Source organism: Carassius gibelio, chromosome B6 (assembly GCF_023724105.1).
Source record: "Carassius gibelio isolate Cgi1373 ecotype wild population from Czech Republic chromosome B6, carGib1.2-hapl.c, whole genome shotgun sequence".
Lineage (NCBI taxonomy): Eukaryota > Metazoa > Chordata > Actinopteri > Cypriniformes > Cyprinidae > Carassius > Carassius gibelio.
The window spans coordinates 9,626,471-9,645,647 of record NC_068401.1 but is presented as its reverse complement, the minus strand read 5'-3'; the positions used below and the strand labels follow the sequence as shown (position 1 = coordinate 9,645,647).

General features: G+C 35.7%; 2 protein-coding genes across 4 annotated transcripts; one reads left to right on the top strand and one right to left on the bottom strand.

The window, feature by feature from the left end:
- The first annotated feature begins 2,793 nt into the window (after nt 1-2,793).
- LOC127960185 (G-protein coupled receptor 84) lies at nt 2,794-6,539 on the top strand. Its single transcript, XM_052559781.1, has 2 exons — nt 2,794-3,003; nt 4,475-6,539. Exons 1-2 carry the CDS (start codon nt 2,981-2,983, stop codon nt 5,694-5,696), a joined length of 1,245 nt encoding a protein of 414 aa, XP_052415741.1. The 5' UTR covers nt 2,794-2,980; the 3' UTR covers nt 5,697-6,539.
- A 1,756-nt stretch (nt 6,540-8,295) lies between these two features.
- Nucleotides 8,296-19,116, bottom strand: stat2 (signal transducer and activator of transcription 2). 3 transcript variants are annotated; one of them, XM_052559779.1, is made up of 24 exons: nt 18,921-19,116; nt 18,015-18,146; nt 17,717-17,864; nt 17,273-17,368; nt 17,100-17,192; nt 16,935-17,013; nt 16,771-16,847; nt 16,508-16,659; nt 16,265-16,423; nt 16,091-16,180; nt 15,239-15,298; nt 15,052-15,072; nt 14,862-14,955; nt 14,561-14,608; nt 13,104-13,187; nt 12,903-13,001; nt 12,644-12,779; nt 12,490-12,542; nt 12,305-12,399; nt 12,075-12,214; nt 11,704-11,892; nt 11,333-11,384; nt 10,633-10,691; nt 8,296-9,102 (listed from the first exon to the last, which is right to left on the bottom strand). In XM_052559779.1, the coding sequence occupies exons 2-24, from the start codon at nt 18,143-18,145 to the stop codon at nt 8,714-8,716; spliced, it is 2,544 nt and encodes an 847-aa protein (XP_052415739.1). In that variant the 5' UTR covers nt 18,146; nt 18,921-19,116; the 3' UTR covers nt 8,296-8,713. The 3 variants fall into 3 exon arrangements, with proteins under 3 accessions (XP_052415739.1, XP_052415738.1, XP_052415740.1); XM_052559778.1 differs by having other exon boundaries at nt 10,633-10,694; nt 18,921-19,114; XM_052559780.1 differs by lacking the exons at nt 17,717-17,864; nt 18,015-18,146; nt 18,921-19,116 and having other exon boundaries at nt 10,633-10,694; nt 17,090-17,192; nt 17,273-17,311.
- Nucleotides 19,117-19,177: the final 61 nt, after the last annotated feature.

Here is a 19,177-nt window from a genome sequence, read left to right as displayed (position 1 = left end):
ATGTTGCTATATTATTTTAATATTAATGCTCAAAATCCAAAACATTTGTGATTTTTTTTTTGTTTTAATAGTCGATTTCCTCTTTAAAATCTATTTTCACAAGATGGCAAGATAGTCTGGTTGAGCAGGCAATTGTCGAGTTTATTATGTTATTGTTTGTAACAGGCGGGTAAATCTGGACTCAATGATAATACGAATAACTGGCATACCAAATAGCACAGCATGTCTAATGTATAAATTAGCATATATACATTTCCTTTTAAAATATTGCAGATTTAAATTTCTGTCCAAAGTAATAAGCAATAAATAATAGTAGGTCCTTGTAAGTTGACTTCATGAACTGGTAAAATTTGCTGTGTCATCCCAGTAACATGCTTCTCAAGCATAAAAAGTTTTTTTTTTTGCACAAAGCCACCTCTGGTGTAACTCACAAAACACCAGTCACAGATGTGTTCATGTCATGTTGGAATTAGCAGAAGTACAAGCGGAATCCATTTTTAGCTGTACTAATCTGTACGTTTTTTTAAGATTTCAAAAACTGGAGTTTACAATCTGGGAATGCACTTGGCCCAAATGGGCTTAATAGTGAATTTTACAAAGAATTTAGAAATTTATTAGTTGACCCCTTACTAAATATGCTGAGTGACTCATTCTTAAAAGACCATTTACTACAGTCCCTGAGAGAGGCAAATATATCCTTAATTTTTAAAAAAAAAGGTAAGCAAGCAGAGGACTTTTCGCCATATTGACCCATTTCACTGCTGAATGTACAATTCAATTCAATTTGAGTTTATTTGTATAGTGCTTTTTATGATACAAATCACTGCAAAGCAACTTTTCAGAAAATTATGTTTCTACAATATTTAGTAGTAGCTTATCAGTGGTGACTGTAAGTTTATGTACATATAACAGGAATTTTCAGAAAAATTAATACAAGACGTAGTCAACCAGGCAGTGAACACTATACAGCAATTATTATATGATGCAATCACACTTGTAGCAATATTTGTTAGTTCTGTATGTTGTTTTAGGGTTAGAATCGTCTGAGGTCCTCTTAGGGGTCAGCATCATTTCTTCTCAGGTGTTCTGGATCCAGATCCAGACTGGAGCTTGTGTAAATCGAGACAGAATTAGTGTAACTAATTAATTTAAAAAAAAAAAAAATAATTTGTTTAACCCAAGCTAAAGAATAATAATGTGCATTTGATCAGATACAACTGCAGTCACAAATTATGAGATGCATTATTTGAATGCTTGGCGAAAGAGATGTTTTTAATCTAGATTTAAACAGAGAGAGTGTGTCTGAACCCCAAACATTATCAGGAAGGCTATTCCAGAGTTTGGGAGCCAAATGCGAAAAAGCTCTACTTCCTTTAGTGGACTTTGCTATCCTAGGTACTACCAAAAGTCCAACGTTTTGTGACATTAGGGAGCGTGATGGATTGTAGCGAATTTAACTGTAGAACTGAATATTCTTTCCAAAATCATAGCAATACGGTTAGAAGGACTTCTCCATGCTCTATTAAAGGATGACCAAACAGGCTTTATTGTAGGATGCAACTCTGTCAATAATATACGTCGCCTGTTGATTGTGATACAGTGTGCTAAACAGCAATCAATAGATGGTCTTGTGATCTCTCTAGAGAAGGCCCTATTTATTTCATACGTTACATAAAATGGGTATTGGTGAGCAGTATATTAAGTGGGTCAAGTTATAGCATAATGAAACTCTTAGTGCTGTTATCTCTAATGGATGTCGCTCCTCTACATTCAAGGTTGGGAGAGGGACAAGATAAAGCTGCCCTCTTTCACTTCTTTTATTTGCTGTGATAATTGAACCATTGGCAGAAGTTATAAGAACATATAATAAAATGTGTGGGTTACTGGTAGAAAACAATCAAAATAAGATTGCCCTATATGTTGACAATATTTTGATATTCATGGTGAATGCTGATACCTCTACCACAGCTCGTTTATACACAACTGGCAAATTCAGCACATTTTCAGGATATACAATTCATTATCATAAGTCAACGGCAATGCCTAGGTGGCTTAAAACAAACACCCCAAACATTACCATCCTTCCCATTTAGATGGGCCCCTGGGGGTTCAATATATACACACACATCTGTTCAAAGCAGGGGTAATATTAATGCCCATATATAAAGTTCAGAATATCAGGCTTTCGTTCTACTGATCTGTTTAATTCATGTACTATATATATATAAGAGACTTTATACATTAATAAACTGGCACTATTGCTGTGATTCAGAATTTAGGTCTACTATTTATCAGCCAAACTGCTTGTATATTTTTGTTGTCTACTTTGTAAACACTTCATTCTTTGTCTAGGGATATTGTGCTGCTGCCATAAACCTTCATTGAAAAACCAAATTGACAATTATGTTTCAGCGAAGGTGGTGGTTGTTAAAATTGTTTAAACAGTTTTTAACCTTTATGACTAGTTATATATAATACAGTACAATCAGGGATTTAAAGGGTGATGTACATTTAGATTTATATAATAGTTCCAGTTCTCTAATTTGATTAAAAAAAAAAAAATTACTGAAGTGACGAAAAAATCTAAATATTAACCTGAATGAATCAGCAAAAAAAAAAAAAAAAAACAGCAAGACGTTGGCAAACATTTTCTTTCTTTCTTTCTTTCTTTATTTCTCCATATCTATTAGCAAAATACCGTTAGTGTGTAAGTTTCTTCCAGGATTGTGCAACAGGGTTGGCTCACAGTGACCTCACACTTGATTACAGACGTCTCAAGCAGACGTGCACATAAGGTGCTGTGGTAAAACATCAGTAGCCTACCAGTTAAGAGGCTAGAGGAGACTGGAGGCGTGGCTAGAGGGTCTATCTGACAAAACAGAGAAGAGACATATGTAAGCAGAGACAAATAGTACTAAAAAGGGAACAAAGTAGAGATAGCTACATAAATCAAGGGGGAAACAGAACTAGAGAATAAAGGATGGACACCACAGCTGTTACAAGGTAAGCCACTGATGGCCAAAAATATCTTATTTCTTTGACTAATTAATTCTTTCTGTGCTTTATGAGTTTGACTGTGTTGTTAATTTTCTTCTAAACTATATCATAAATCATGTTATAGATAACTGCTGGTGAAAACTGCCCTCAAATACAAGTAGCATAAAATGGCCCTGCGTTAATATGCTTATATTTTGCAAATGTGTTGACAGACAGATTAAAGGCATAGCTGAAAAATCCGTCCCAATTTAAAGTCATTATAAACAACTTTATTCTGTGGAACATAAAAAATAAAAATAAAAAGGTTAAATGTGAAGGTGTTGTCCGTGGTAGTCAGTGCACCAGAAAGGTGTGGTTCATAATCTTTTTTACGTGTTCCACAAATGGAAGTCATACAGGTTTGGTAAATGATGACAGATTTTCATATGGGGTTTAACTATGAATTTCCTTGTAAATTCAATTCAACAATTCAAAACAATGTATACATTTCACTCCAATGAAATTTTATATAACTTTAGATTGAATAACTGTACAATGTAAGCAGTACTCCATAAGAAAGATTTACAGGCAGTTACAGATAGCAATAGTGAATAGTGATATTTAGACGAATGGAAGCAAATGTTACTCACCGTGAGCGCGACCATTTTTATATTTTATCTGCATGTGCGAGGCTTCCTATCTCATCACTTTCAGCTAATCTGCTGTATAAAACAGATGGTTTTGCGGCTTGATATTGATCACAGTTGGTGTCTTACTATTATTTTATTGTATTATCTACCCTAATTCGGCTAATTGAACAGGAAGTCATGAAGATTTGATATTAAAGATTTGTCACTTGTCTTCACCTCGTTTTAAATTCCCACCACTAATGCACAGGCTGACAGTCAATCAAATTCACTGACTGGAACTTTTTTATTTTTAATCAGCCTAACAAAATACACTCTATTGTCATCTGTTTGTTTGTTAATAATAAGCAAATAAGAACAATTTTGCAAACTGTTTTATATATATATATATATATATATATATATATATATATATATATATATATATATATATATATATATATATATATATATATATATATATATATATATAATGTTTATAGTATAATATAAATATTAATATAATATAAAATAGTTCAAAATGTAGGCTAATTATGTATCTCAGTTTGTATTCAGAAGAAAAGGCAGTCTCTTGAAATGTCCACAATGCTTGCTGTCTGTAGGGTATAGCTCACGTATAGGAAAAACAAAACAAAGGTGTGATATTCAGAGGTGCCTTAACAGGAAGTGGTTTGTGACCTTAAAATGTGGCACTTAGTTTCAGAAAGAAAGAGAAACCAGCGGCTCTTAAAAAAGTGACATGTGGACAATAAAACATGCACTCTTACCAAAGTACACCAAAAATGTGACAATTAGTGACCACAAGGATGTAACATTGATTTTGATGAGCTTACTGTTTTGTGTCTTCTCAGGATGTGGAACGACACAGATCTTCCGAGAAATGATACCTTTTCTTGTGCGTCCCCGTCTGTGGAGGGCTACCGTTACTTTGGCGTCCTCCTGGGATCGGCTGTGACCATAGTAGGAACCATAGGGAATATTCTGACCGTCCTCGCCTTTGCTACTGATGCCAGCCTGAGGACACGTTTCAATGTCCTCATAGTAAACCTCGCCTTCGCTGACCTTCTTTACTGCACCATCCTGCAACCGGTCAGCGTTGACTCATACCTGCACCTGCACTGGAGAGGTGGAGCCACATGGTGCCGTATGTTTGGATTCCTCCTGTTCCTGTCCAACAGCGTGTCCATTATTACATTGTGCTTCATCGCTATGAGCCGTTATTTGGTTGTTGCGCATCGCACTTCTCGCTGTGCCCGTCTGCTCCTGTCCCACCATGGAGTGGCGGTGCTCCTAATATCATCCTGGCTACTGGGTGTAGCAAGTTTTGGCCCACTTTGGCCCGTCTATGTGTTTGCCCCACAAGTATGCACCTGCAGTTTTCACCGTACTAAAGGGAGGCCTTACACCACCGTGCTGCTCTTCCTGTACTTCATCTTGGGCCTGGGTTGTGTGGGGCTTTTCTACTTCCTGATCTACCGTAAGGTGCGAGTAGCCTCTAAGGCTTTCCTGAAGTACAGGCCCAGTCGCCGCTCATCAGAACGCAAGAGGACTAAAGCAGAAGCATCGACGGATGACAGCGGGATCAGTGCTGGAGCTTCAACAACTCAAAGCTGTGAGATCAGTCATGATGAGGCAGGAGTGGAGCAGAATAAGAACAAAGCACTGGAGACATCTGAGGACCACACGAGCACAAAAGAACCAAATAACTCCATTAAAGAAGCCCCAAAAGAAACCGAAACGTCTTCTAAACCAACACCGGTAACAATCCAGACCACTCCAGCTGCCAGCTCAGGAGAGGACAGTGAATTTAAGCGTGTAACTCGAATGTGCTTTACAGTTTTCATGTGTTTTGTCGGCTGCTTTGCACCATTTCTGCTGCTGAATGTCGCTGATAAGGCGAACCGTGCGCCACAGGTCGTTCATATGTTTTGTGCAAACCTCACTTGGTTAAATAGTTGCATTAACCCTTTGTTGTACGCAGCCATGAACCGGCAGTTTAACCAGGCCTACAAAGACCTACTAGGCAAAGCTCTGCATCCATTAACTTGGATATGGAGAACCCGTCAGAATTAGATAAGCGATAATGAAGAATGCGATCCAACTCCTTTCAATCTGAAAGTGATGTTGTGTTGTAGATGTTCATTGACTTCACAGATTATGCAAAATTAAACATGGAGCTGCACTCTATTTATTCTGTGGAGAACATCACAGTTCTCAGGTTTATACATCTCCATCAGCCGCATATAAAGCACAATTAAAGCAATACAACCAAATCGAACTCAAAATGACATGCCATATACATTTTATGTATTACGCACGGTTTTATTTTCCATTCACTTTCTATATTATCAAATAGCTTGCACTTCTTTATTTAGCTCATCTTTGACTATAATGGAGGCATTTCTTTCACAAGTGGGATTTTCCAGTTCCATCAAAGATCAGAAAGGAAACATGTCATGTGGCTTTTTTTTTACTGCAAATGCAAAAACTTTCTCTATTTCATTTCCTCATTTTTCTTTTTGTACATATGCTGTAATCATGCATGCCCTCACAGGAGTGATTCATAATGACTTTAAGAACATTTATAACCTCAGGCACAAATGAACATGGAAGTTTGAAGCTGGGTGATGGAGAAAACAAGAACAGATACGCCTCACTGCTTCGTTTAATACCTCACAAAATTTTTAAGTCCTCTTTTGTTGCTGTGTTGTTTCCAGTTTTATTTATGTACTGTTTTAGCTCGACCTCCAGAATATGAGATAACTTGTGTGATCTTATTTTTATTAAGGATTATTTGAAAAATTCCTCGAAATGTAGGTGGATGTAATGTGGTTATATTGCACATCATATCAGTGTTCTAGAATGGTAACACATGTATGAACATTTCTTTTAAAATAAAGCAACATAAAATATAAAGTCAGCAAAAGTGCTTTTTACTGTTACAATTTTGGTACAGAAAGTTTATGAACTTGCTTCTGGTATAATAGAGATTAAAGTTTGAATCTGTTCAGATCCTATTTTTATTATCTATTTGAATTTTATTATATGTTTTTAAATTACTATCTTAAGTCAGCGTCCAGCTTTTTTAGAGCCGGACACAAAACCAAGCATTTCGCAAGTCCAGACAAGTGTTCCTGACTGCGTAATCTGTAAAATTTCTTAACATTGCAACAAAGGAAGAGGCATATCACAAATGACTTCAAAGCTAAGGCATCATTGTATTTAGAAATGTAAGGTCATCCCGGGTGCTCATGGATCTCAGATTGGTTGTGTTGATTATTATATTATTTGTGATGTGTTAAATAACTCACACCAATTCCAAATTCAGTTTGCAAGTCTATATATGAAATGCACATGTGCAATGCCTCTGTGTAGGGGAACAGATGGTAACCGGTAACTGGTTTTAACAATGTAACACAATATCTCAACCGTCTATTAAAATTCTGCTTTATCTGGTAATTGACTTGATTTTCAATTAGAAAGACATCATGACAGACTTTTCTCTCATTAGATTTTTTATTGGAGAATATTGTAATATTGTTTTTCAGCTCTACAATGTCTTGTTCACAGATACAAAACACAGTATGGTAGGATTGACAGTGGATACAATCGAAAACTTGGTTACATGCATTTGAAACAAAGTCTACAAATTCAAAAACAGAAGTGCTCATGGGGTGACAAAATGCTTCTGCAAGAAAGTGAGAGGCGGGGGCGGGGGACACAACAGATTCAGTTAGAGAAACACATTCACTTTATCTATAAACGCTGTTACACAAAAAATAATCTCACTTAACAAGAAATCAGAAGAATTATATTCTTACACATTTCCACTCAGTATTACTCTCAGAGTAATCATACAGTCTTATTTAAATTCATTTTCTTTAAAAAAAAAATATTAACATCTACAAACACTATCAAGTATTTTCACCAGAGAGACAAAGCTCTGAATAAACTCTCTTCAATTGGGATAACAGAACTAATTTCAACTTTTAAAATAATAAAGCAGTGCCAAAATTATTATTTCCATTTTCAAATAGTATCTGTCTAATCAAACTCTTTTATTAATGACTCAACTATCCAGTACCAAAAATAGGATAATGGAGAATTTCTATTGGCTTAAAGGTTGGACAGTTAAGTCAAAGCCATCAAATATAAAAAACAAAGCTTTCATGTTTTCCTACAATCTCAAAAGTGGTTATACAAAATAAAAAATGCATTCTAAAAGACAAAAAAAAAAAAAAGTGAAGGTGCCTCAAATCCTAGAGTTAAATACTACTGTAAAAGCATCAACATTGGTGCCTTTAAATGTAAAATAAAGTGATAACATTTAAACCAGGCACTATTTTAAGGTGCTTTAATTTGATTGTTGTGAAGACATTTTTCGTGGAGAATTTGTTCTTTAGTCATAAATGCATGCACAAAAATGTCTTTGCTGTTGAGATGCTTTTTAAACCATTAGTTCAAAGCTAATGCCTGATTCACATAACTAAAGGTGCTTAACATTAATAAAGTTTATTGCGTTCACGATCAAATTATCTTTTCCAATAAAGCCCAGTTAATCGGAATAAAAGAATACAAACTTTTCTTTGGACCTGCATAAAAGCTGTATACTTGTATCATAAAACAAATCATGGGATCTTTACTTGGGTCAATTTGAAGAGAGGTGTCATCCAAGTAGTCATCCAAACTCTATTCTCTAATCTCCACTAATTTACATTTGCAAAAGTGCTCTGATATTGTTTGAATTAATTCCAAAATAAAGTTTTTTTTTTTTGGGACATATTTGCTAGCAGCTTACAAATAGTGAGGTCACAAGACTACGTCCTAAATGTTCTATTTTTGACCTCTTAGCCTTTACAAAGGCTTTAGGAATAGAGCTAAGTAACAGATGACTAGATGTGATGAAATTCAGATATAAACACTAAATGGATAAAGTAATAATAAAATCAGTACAGAAAATGAAGTAATGAGCTGTATTTTGCCTGTCTACTTGATCCATATTTACAACAAATCAGAGTTATGGAAATCATTATATGGCTTGAGATTTAGCTAATCACACGGATCATGGTTTTGTGTTAAATGGGTGAAATTCAGGGGGTCAGCGGTATGTTGGGATAGCCAAGCTCTTGAATCAAACCAGAATTAAGGAAAAAGTCATCTGACTCCTCTGGCGGCATTCGAAGATTTATGCCATTTAGGATGTTTGGAGAGTTTAGAAACTCATGCAATGTGAGATTAACATCAATTCCTGGAGAAAGTGCTTCTGCAAAGAGATTCTCTGAAAAGTTGTCTTGGAGCCATGATGGTGAAGTGTGGGGGGCAGTTGGAGGAAATGCTTCTGGAATAGTGCTCTCACTATCACTGTCCAAAATACTGTTAAGCGTATCATCATCAATGGTAGAGCAGGAAAGCATTGGAGACTTCTCAAGCACTTGGAGCAACAAGTCATCATTACCCGCGTCAGACACAGATGGAGGGTCTTTTAAACATGAAGGAGATGAGAAAGCAAGAGAGATGTTATAAACTCAATAGCATCATCACAATAATAACATATTGTATTTCTGATGCTCTTGGCTTTACTTAAAAAAAAAAAAAAAAATGGTTCAAAAAGGATCCAAAACCATCGCTCTGACATAGAAGAACCCCTTTTAGATCCTCAAAGTACACTTCAGTAAGGAACCATTTGTTTTGTCTGAAGAACATTTTAATAATCAAATAATCATTTTCCACTATAAAGACCCTTTTGTGCAGTGGAAAGATCCAAAGGATCTAAAAGGTTCTTCACGGAACCATAAATTCCAATTAAAACCCTTCTATTCAAAAGAGTGTTGCATGGTTCACCTTTAGAGATGCACAATATATCAGTACTATATCAGTTATCAGCTAGTTTTAGAGATTTATATAACCATTGCTGTCAACAAATGATCAAAGTTAATCTTTAAAAACTTAAAAAATATAATAACCCTAATAATAATACAAATATCAGTCTTCATTAATACAGTGTAACATGTTTGACATCTGTTATTCATTTATTAATGGTGCAATGTGTAGATTTTAGCGGCATCTAGCGGTGAAGTTGCGAATTGCAACCAACGGCTCAGTCCCCCACTTCACCCCTCCCTTTAGAGAAACTATGGTGGCCGACACAGGTAAAGATCTCGTTGGTAAAGACAGCAGAAAGCAATGAGATTTCATTACAACTGTAAACGAACTAATAATGACTAATATGAACTAATAATAATAACTTTATTCAATAAATCGATGTTATTGCTAATGTAAAAGTACTTGTTCATGATTGTGTCCGTGTTTTATTCGCAAGAACAACAAAGTTACGAAAATGCACTCATTAGAGCATTTTGTCCATTTAGAAACATGATGGTGACTTCCCGTGTAAGGGGACCCTGTGTATGTAAATATAAATTGCTCAATCTAAGGTAATAAAAACATAACAGCTCATTTAGTAAGGTCTTTATACACCTCTGAAAACATAGTTATGTATATTATATTGCATTTCTGTAAATAGATAATTGTAAATATTACACATTGCACCTTTAAAAATCAAAACAGTGGCGAATTTCAAAATCATCCATACCTTCAGCTTATCGATATCATGCATCCCTATATTTTGCATGTGCATGTGGCATGCAACCTTAAGCTTCCACAACCGTTTTTAAATCATTGTTACTATTATGGTTAGATTGTGTTATTGAAAAACAGCAACACCACAGTCACAGCCCACCACACAAACACAAGGTCTCTGTGCAAAGTGAAACAAATGCACTTGGGTATGGAAAGGAAGGAAGGAAGGAAGGAAGGAAGGTAGAAAGAAAGAATCTTAACAAAATGATGAAGTTGACTGGGCCTCTGAATGACAGAAAAGCATCCATAAAGGTAGCATCTATCAGAAAGCTTTTTGCAATCATGACATATTTTGTGATCATCCAGCAAATCAGATACAGGTTAGGGTCGAGCTGATTGGATTTGGAGGGGCTGTGGAGACGGGACTCACCTCTGTCCTGTGTGGACAGATCAGATTCTGTCCCCTCTCTGATGCCAGAACAGCCATTCCTGCTGCAATCAAGCACAGATCACTCCAGTAAACCAGCAGAACAGCCATCTCAGTGTCTACTTATTCCACACTCTTAAAGTCTGTTCACTCCAGAACATCACACTTATCGTCAAATAATATTGCTGTAATGTCTTGAATGCTGTTATCCCAAATCATCACATAATATAATAATCTAGTGAAAACCTGTATCACCTTTACACAGGCAGCAATAAAAATTATGGCAAAGTACATCTTGTTTTGAAGGCCCAGATATACTTAATTCCCAATATGTCCACATGTATGCGGGACCAAATGTGCAGTAGTGAAGCACTAAACTAAGGTTAAGGCTGGACGATTTATTAAGAGTTCACAAATTAGCTAGTGACATAAAACGAACAATATCTTAAATAGTTATAGTAATGCGCTTTTTATTTGCCTAATTTCCGCGTTATTACTGACTATTGACTATTATTTCTTCTTATTAAGTGTAAACCTAGATCATAATACCTTATGATTAAAACTTTAGGAGCAAAAAATGAGTCCGCTTAGTTGAAATTATGAAGGGAAAAAAAATAAATACATTCACAAGATACATACTAAATATCACTGAAATGTTATGTAATTATGCAAACATACAACACGCAAACAAACACAGACTTACTCAGAGACAAAAACCAGTTTTTGTTTGAGGTACTTCAGGTAAGGATTCTCCTCTAAAACAAAAACATCACAAGACAAAGAAAATTATGAAAATGAACAATTTAGTACTTGTTACATTAAATAGGTTTAGGTTAGTTTGAACAAATGTTATATTTACTGTACACTCAGTTAAAGGATAAAGAAAAGAAAGTTCTAAATAACAAGTAAATAGTGCTTGGGGTAGTTTTTTAATATTAAAATTTATTCCAAAATAATTGGTCAAAGTGTAATTTATATGCAGACTTAAGGGAAAATGTATTTGAAAATGTTTTCTTTTTCTATAATGTTTTTTACAATGCCTGAAATTCACCACATTCTACATAAGCAACTTACCTCCAGTCTTTTCACTGTAATATTTACTGAAGGCCTGGTCCTTGGGTGTGTCAGGGTAAAGGTAACACAGTGGGTTAATCGGAACATTTTCCGCTATCATCATCCGAAAGTTGCAGAGGATATCAGGTAAAGCAATCTGCTTTAGGTCAGCACTGGTGAATGGTTTCACTGTTTGCACACTTGGAGTGCCTAATAATAAAAACAATTATATTATATTATATTATATTACATTACATTACATTACATTACATTACATGAAGGGATGTGTGTGTGTGTGTGTGTGTATTCAGTCTCACATTCACTGGACCCTGTGTGGCCGAATACTGAACTATGTATGAAAGAAGTACATATTATTTTATGAGATGGTTTACCATCGTTAGCATACTGCACCCAGCTGAATGTGATTCCTCCATCTTTGATGCTTTCGCTAAAACGCAATAAGAAAGTGCCATCCTGCTTCTTCTTTAATAAAAGTCTCTCCTTCCCCTTGCTGACAAAGCCCATTATAGACCTACAATAACAGACACACTTGTGTTGAAAACACACACACTCCGTGATGAATCTATCTATCGGTCTGTCTATCTATTCATGGCATCCATACCCATCACTCCACAGGTCTGACAAGTAGAGTTTAACCAGGGTTAGAATGCCATCCAGCCACACCCACAGGGTGAAGTTTGTATCAGGGAGGTTCTCCTAAACCACATTAAAAACAACCACGTGTAAACAAAACACTCATACATCCATATCAGCATTTCACAAAGGCTTGCATAATAGTGTTTTTACCTTACTGAACTTGGTCCAGGATATCTTACAGTTGTCATAACTCTGTTGTTTACCTAATAAGGAATATGACATTATTAACAAATACAAGATTATGACCTTTTTTACTTTATATTATGTTTTCTATTAAAGAATGAAAGGTGTGGCAAGTGCATACCAAAGAGCTTGATGGCGAGGGTCTCCAACTGTTCACTGTCGAGACCACGTTTCCCACAAGAGTGAAACTGCCAACTTAGCATTTCCCCAAACTGTGGCCAAGTGGCTGCAGGAGAGGTTTCAAAAAACTTGACGTTCTAGATGCACACACAAGAGTGAATTTTAGTGATGCAAATAATAATAATAATAATAATAAAAAAACAAATTTATTATGATGATTCAAGCTTTTCATGAACCAAAAAGCAACTCTTGCTCCTGACCGTGGGATCTGAACAGAGCATGTTAAACCACAGAACAGATGCCCAAGCGCTCTGCTGCTGACTGGAGTTTGAGATCACCACAACAGGAAGGGAAGAGGTCTGAGATGGAAAAAGGAAGCATGGTCATAAAAACAGGACTGCCAAATCTATGGAATTTTCAAACTTTACTGAGGATGTTTTGAATGAGGAAATATGTTTTACCTCCAAAGGGACAGACAGGCCTTGGTAGTCAAACTGAGTTTGAAAGGTTATTCTGTGCAGTTCTTCAGTCACACTTAATGAGAGCTGCACAAAACACAAAACCAGATTTAGAAACATACAACTCTGAATTCTGATAAAATATATATATTACAGCTTTGGAATTATTTATCTAAATATCACCAGCACTGTAATTCAAATGTGTTTTATTAGAAGTGACTGTTATTGTGTTTTCAATTCACACTCAACTTGGCATGTTTTGTCCATTAGTTTGGTTCATTTAGGAGTATTTCGAACATTGCAATTAGATCTATACCAAAAAAAAAAACTGGCTTGAGATCGAGTAAATAAAACTAAGTATTATTATTAAGTAGTTAGTAGTAATATTAAGTACCCATATTTTTCGGACTATAAATCGCACCCGAGTTTAAGTCTCATCAGTCCAAAATATGTCATGATGAGGAAAAAAACATATAAAAGTCGCACTGGACTATAAGTCGCATTTATTTAGAACCAAGAACCAAGAGAAAACATTACCGTCTACAGCCGCGAGAGGGCGCTCTATGTCTTCAGTGTAGACTACAAGAGCACTGAGCAGCATAGAGCGCCTTCTCGCAGCTGTAGACGGTAATGTTTTCTCTTGGTTCATGTCAAATTAATTTTGATAAATAAGTCGCACCTGACTATAAGTCGCAGGACCAGCCAAGCTATGAAAAAAAGTGCGACTTATAGTCCGGAAAATACGGTAGTAATACTATATATATATATATATATATATATATATATATATATATATATATATATATATATATATATATATATATATATATATATATATATATATATATATTTATTTATATATGTGTGTGTGTGTGTGTGTGTGTGTGTATGAATGTATGTATAGTAAGTAGTAATATTATTATTATTCCAATAATAAGAACTTAATATTCTATTTCCATTCTTAAAAGAATAGACTTGAACTCTATTTACTAACTGCTGGTAGCTTCTCTATTCTATCTATTCATTTTCTTTTTATTTATTATAAAATTAACAAAAGAAAAAATGCCTCCAACACTATCTTGCTCTAATCTTTTTCTATTCTATCTGTTTTCTTTTTATTTATTATAGAATAAAAAAACTAAACCTTGCTATGTGTACTGCGTTAAGCTAACTGAGACTTGTTAGCATTTGCGTATCATTACTCTTTTGTTGGTTTTGATTGCTTCCACTGTTATCATTTGTAAGTCGCTTTGGATAAAAGTGTTTGCTAAATGTAAACGTAATCACATTTTGGGTGAGCTTTACATTTTTTAATTTTAAAGCAAACCAAACCAAGGAGAATATGCATTGCAAAATGTAAGCCCCTTTTCTGAAACAGCAAATGATCTACAGATGTAGAAATGCCCTTAATCAGTATTGACTCTAGCATTTATGATACATAAGATCCTTAGAGAACTCACATCACTGATTCCTTTTCCTCCACTAGTAACTTTCTGATCTTTCAAGGTCTGTGAAAAAGAACATATACACAATGATTTATCATTAACACAATTCATACGCAACAATTTATCTTTTAATCTTTATAATCATTATTTGGATTAAAAAAATGTTTAACCCGGTCCAAATTGTCTACCATGGTATATTATCTTAGATGTTGTTGTGCCATCACTTAATAAGTTATTAATTAGTTCATAGTATGTAATAATGGTATAATGTTACTTTGTTTGGCAATACATTCAAACTCACACTGGAAGGACTCACCAAATGTCTGAAATCAGCGACCATGCTCCCATTCAAACTCTCAGCCATGTTAAGAGCTTTACTTAAGGTGCCGAGCACATTAAATTTCCGAAACCTACAATATATACACATATAAATACAAACATGGTATTTAAAATAATCATATATTTGTGGGGTGAGGTGATAAAAATCTGTATAAGTGAACACTCACCCTTTTAGTTGTGAAGCAGCACTAAACAAAAACATTGAGTAAAGTGAGTAAGGATTCTTAAACCCCAACTGAATAATTTGAAACCATATCAAAACACATAAATCTAACACGAAAGACTCTCAGATTCTATAGTCTCAGAAATAAAAATCATACAAAATGAGGAAAGAAAGATAGACAGCGGGCTTACTTGTTAACAGAAACAGTCACCTTCATAACATGGTTCAGTTCAGAAGCTTTATATAACAATCTGTAAAAAGGAGAGTTATGGTAATTTTATATATGAGGGAAAAGCAGTACTGATATTTAAGAGAAGTAGGTAACATTCACAAATATTTCTTATTACCTAGTTCCTTAAAGGGTTAGTTCACCCAAAAATGAAAATTGTGTCATTAATAATACCCTCACGTCGTTCCAAACCCGTGAGAACTCCTTTCATCTTCGGGACACAGTTTAAGATATTTCAGATTTATTCCGAGAGCATCGAAAATACATTTTTCATACGTCATACGCACTCACTACAGACCCAGAAGAGAAGACAATGCTGAATAAAGTCCTATTTTTTGTAATTTTTGAACCTAAATGTATTTTCGATGCTTCAAAATTTCTTACTGACCCTCTGATGTAACATGGACTACTTTGATGGTGTTTTTCTTACCTTTCTGGACATGGACAGTATACCGTGCACACAGCTTCAATGGAGGGACTGAAAGCTCTCGGACTAAATCTAAAATATCTTAAACTTTGTTCCAAAGATAAACAGAGGTCTTACAGGTTTGGAACGACATATGGATGAGTCAATACATAATTTAAATTTTTGGGTGCACTAACCCTTTAAAACTAAAAGGGATCATATAGAGAAAAGTACACTAAACTGAATTAACATATGCTCAGTTTCCTAATGTTTGAAAGTATATACCTGTGTTACAAGCAACTGTATTAGAACGAAGCATAATAATAATCATTGCTATAGCAAAATGGAACAATATTGGTTTTCAGTTTCATATGTGGATTAATGCATCATATAATGCTAGAGACTGACCTGACTTTAACTGAGAACTGAATGTTGGTGCGCAGCACCAGGGGGCCTCGACCTTGTGGCATGGATGGCTGAGTCTCTATGACAAATGAGCTGAAAACAGACCAACCAATAATGAAGCACAAATGCATGAAGAGAGAGTCATGTTTGTGTGTGGGTTGTTGTGTATGTGTATACCTCTTTATCAGGTTGGTCAGCAGAGTTTCCACTCTCCTCTTTAAACGGGGTTTTTGGATTGGGATAGGGTCTTTTTCGTAGGTCATCTTTCCTACCAGCTCATCCAGCTTCTGTAAGAACTTCTGCAGCTGGAACATGCACTCTATAATTTGAGTGAACCTGCCGAAAGCCATAGACATCTTAAAAACAGATCTGAAAATTGTTTGTACAGATAATCGCTCAGAGAAATTCCTGTGCAGTTACCATTTCTCTAAGTGCTCCAGACTTGTATCATCAGGAGCACCAATGCAGGACTTCTGTTGTCTCCACTTCCAGTCCACCAGTTCCTCATCTATGAGCGCTGAGCTCAGAACATCAGCAGCGTCCAACATAGTCGAGATTTCAGACAGGAAGTTCTGAGACAATGATACAGCACGGTTAATAAACATAATAAACTTATTTACTAGGTTAAGTTAACAATAATAAAAAGCCTGAATAGAATAGAAACTAACACAAAATTTGCCTACCTTTCTGCATTTATCGAGTGCATTGAGCAGCTTCTGAAGCCCTTCTGCTTGCATTTTCTTCTCTTCTTCTGTGCAACCTAAAGGCACATTAACACACATACATTAACACCACCATATACAGTGAAAGCAAAGACAGCATGTGTAAATAAAGTGTGCAGCCTCACAGTCCATTAGGTGGGTCTGATATTTGAAATCAAACTCATCCTGTTGCTCCTCCAAACACCTTATGCTGTGCTCCATCACCTGCCAAATTGAAAAATGAATCATGTTCTTGAACAAACACACAAACAAACACACACAAACACATTTGTATACTCACAGACACACACCTCTACTTTGGTCTTAAGGTCTTTCAAACTCTTTTCTACTTTTCTCTGGCTCTCCAACTCCATTGCCGTTGGCTGAACCTGCAATGTCTGCACCTGAGACGTTGAGAGAGAATCAGAAGATGCTGAAGTTGATAATGACAGTGATAATGATGATGATACTTTAAGGTACTAACTTGCTGTGCAAGCTCTGCATCATTCAGGATTTCTCGCTCCTTCACCAGGAACCAGTTGATAATACTAGCAAGAGTGTAAGGCTCCTCTTGATACTTCTGCAAACAAGCAATTGTAACCCATTATCTCATACCATAGCTGTCAATGATTAACACTTTGCTTCTGTAAATGAGAAACTATAACCATACAGAGACTTTTTGTTACCAGCTGATGATGAACAATAAAATGGAATTATGTTCACAGCAAAAACAGACATAAAAATAACCTTATCACCATTTGGTGTGGACTGTAAAACAGTTGAGGTTATACTTATCGCGCCTGGTGTAAACAGGCCTATAGGCTACCAGTATCGCCTTTTGTTTTTGTTTTGCATGTTTAGCATTTTAAGATCCTGAATCCAAAGAGGGCATCGGGCATGATGGTTTTGGCAACAGAAGTACACTTACCTGAAAGTTTTGTTTGTAGCGTCTGAAATTACGCTGCAGTAGGAAACTATCTTTCTCTTGCGCAAAACGACTGAACTGGTTGTCCAGATTCTCCAGAAGCACCTGAAACAGGAATGCAGCTTGGGAGGAGTCCCGCGAAGCACGTTCCCTGTAACACACACACACACAGACTCGTTGATAGACCTTGATGGAGCTGTGTGCTTCTCTTCATTCATGGTTCTTAATATGTTTTGGAATAGAGAACTTTAACAATCAATCCACAGGTTTTACTTGTTGCTCACACAGGTACTGCACTCACCAGTCTTGGCCCTCGATCCAATGTGATAAGTAATGTCTCACTTCCATAGGGAACTCATCTCTGTTGTACAGATCAGAAGCCCTCTGAGAATACACTGTATCCAGCTGCTGCAATCGCTCCCACTGTGTCATTCTACAAAATAAAATATAAAAAACATTTCATATCTGTCGAAAGGTCAAGGACTGGTCAGGACTAGGTCTGTCCTGCAACTGCTTTGCAAGTCAGATGTCTGAGCTTAAGCCCTTTTCCAGTGGATGTTTTGAAAACAAGCCAAGAAGAGAAATCCAGGAGTTGGAAGTTAAAGCACAGAATAATACTGTCTGGTGTGACTTTTCACAATGCCATTTTTTATTGTAAGGCCAAAAAGGGTGGCATATTGAAAAAAAAAATAAACCCATTTATAATCTTTCAGAAGATTTCTATTTCAAATAAACGTTTTTCTTTTGTACTTTTTATTCATCAGAGAGTCATTAAAAACACTCTCCACAAAAATATTAAGCAATATCTTTAACTGAAATTTTATTTCACAATTTTACTGTATTTCGATTACAAAATGCAAAAAATAATAATAATAAAAAAAAATAATTAAATGTGTTTTAAGACCATTTCAATTAAAGTAGACCAAAGCTGAAGAACACGTTTAATTTACATGCACTCGGCCCTCACAGTGGTAAGTTCCCCCACACCTGCACACCACTGCACAAACAACAGACGGAAAAACTGATTCAAGAACTGCATTTCTAAACACCTCGGTCATAATAATAATACAGTCTACTATATACAGTATATACATATACAGTAATCGTACACTAGACCGATTCATTTGACAGAACAATGACTGCAGGTGACTGAATGAGCATCTCATGGTAAATAACTGTCATATTAGCGTACAAGTGAACATCTTACCTGAGACAATAGTCTGCACTTTTGAAGAAGTAATCCTCAAACCTCAGTTTTGCAAAGCGCGTTTTGCAGACATGCAGTAAAGACAACAATGCAGCACTGAACTGAACATCAGCTGACGAAGAGTCAATAAACACACAACAAGCACTTCTCAGGAAACCGACGGCTCTTCAATAAACCTCCCTCTTCTGTGCACTTCTGTCCACCCACTAAATCATAAGTCCCACCCAAACAGTCTAATAGTCCCACCCATCTTGAAA

Coding starts and splice junctions, on each gene's coding strand:
- LOC127960185 (XM_052559781.1), top strand. CDS start 2,981: ATGGACACCACAGCTGTTACAAG. Junction 3,004..4,474: donor GACACCACAGCTGTTACAAG/GTAAGCCACTGA, acceptor GTGTCTTCTCAG/GATGTGGAACGACACAGATC.
- stat2 (XM_052559778.1), bottom strand. CDS start 18,145: ATGACACAGTGGGAGCGATTGCAGCAGCTGGATACAGTGTATTCTCAG. Junction 16,424..16,507: donor CTGGAGCACTTAGAGAAATG/GTAACTGCACAG, acceptor GGCTTTCGGCAG/GTTCACTCAAATTATAGAGT. Junction 12,215..12,304: donor TCAGACCTGTGGAGTGATGG/GTATGGATGCCA, acceptor CTGTTATTGTAG/GTCTATAATGGGCTTTGTCA.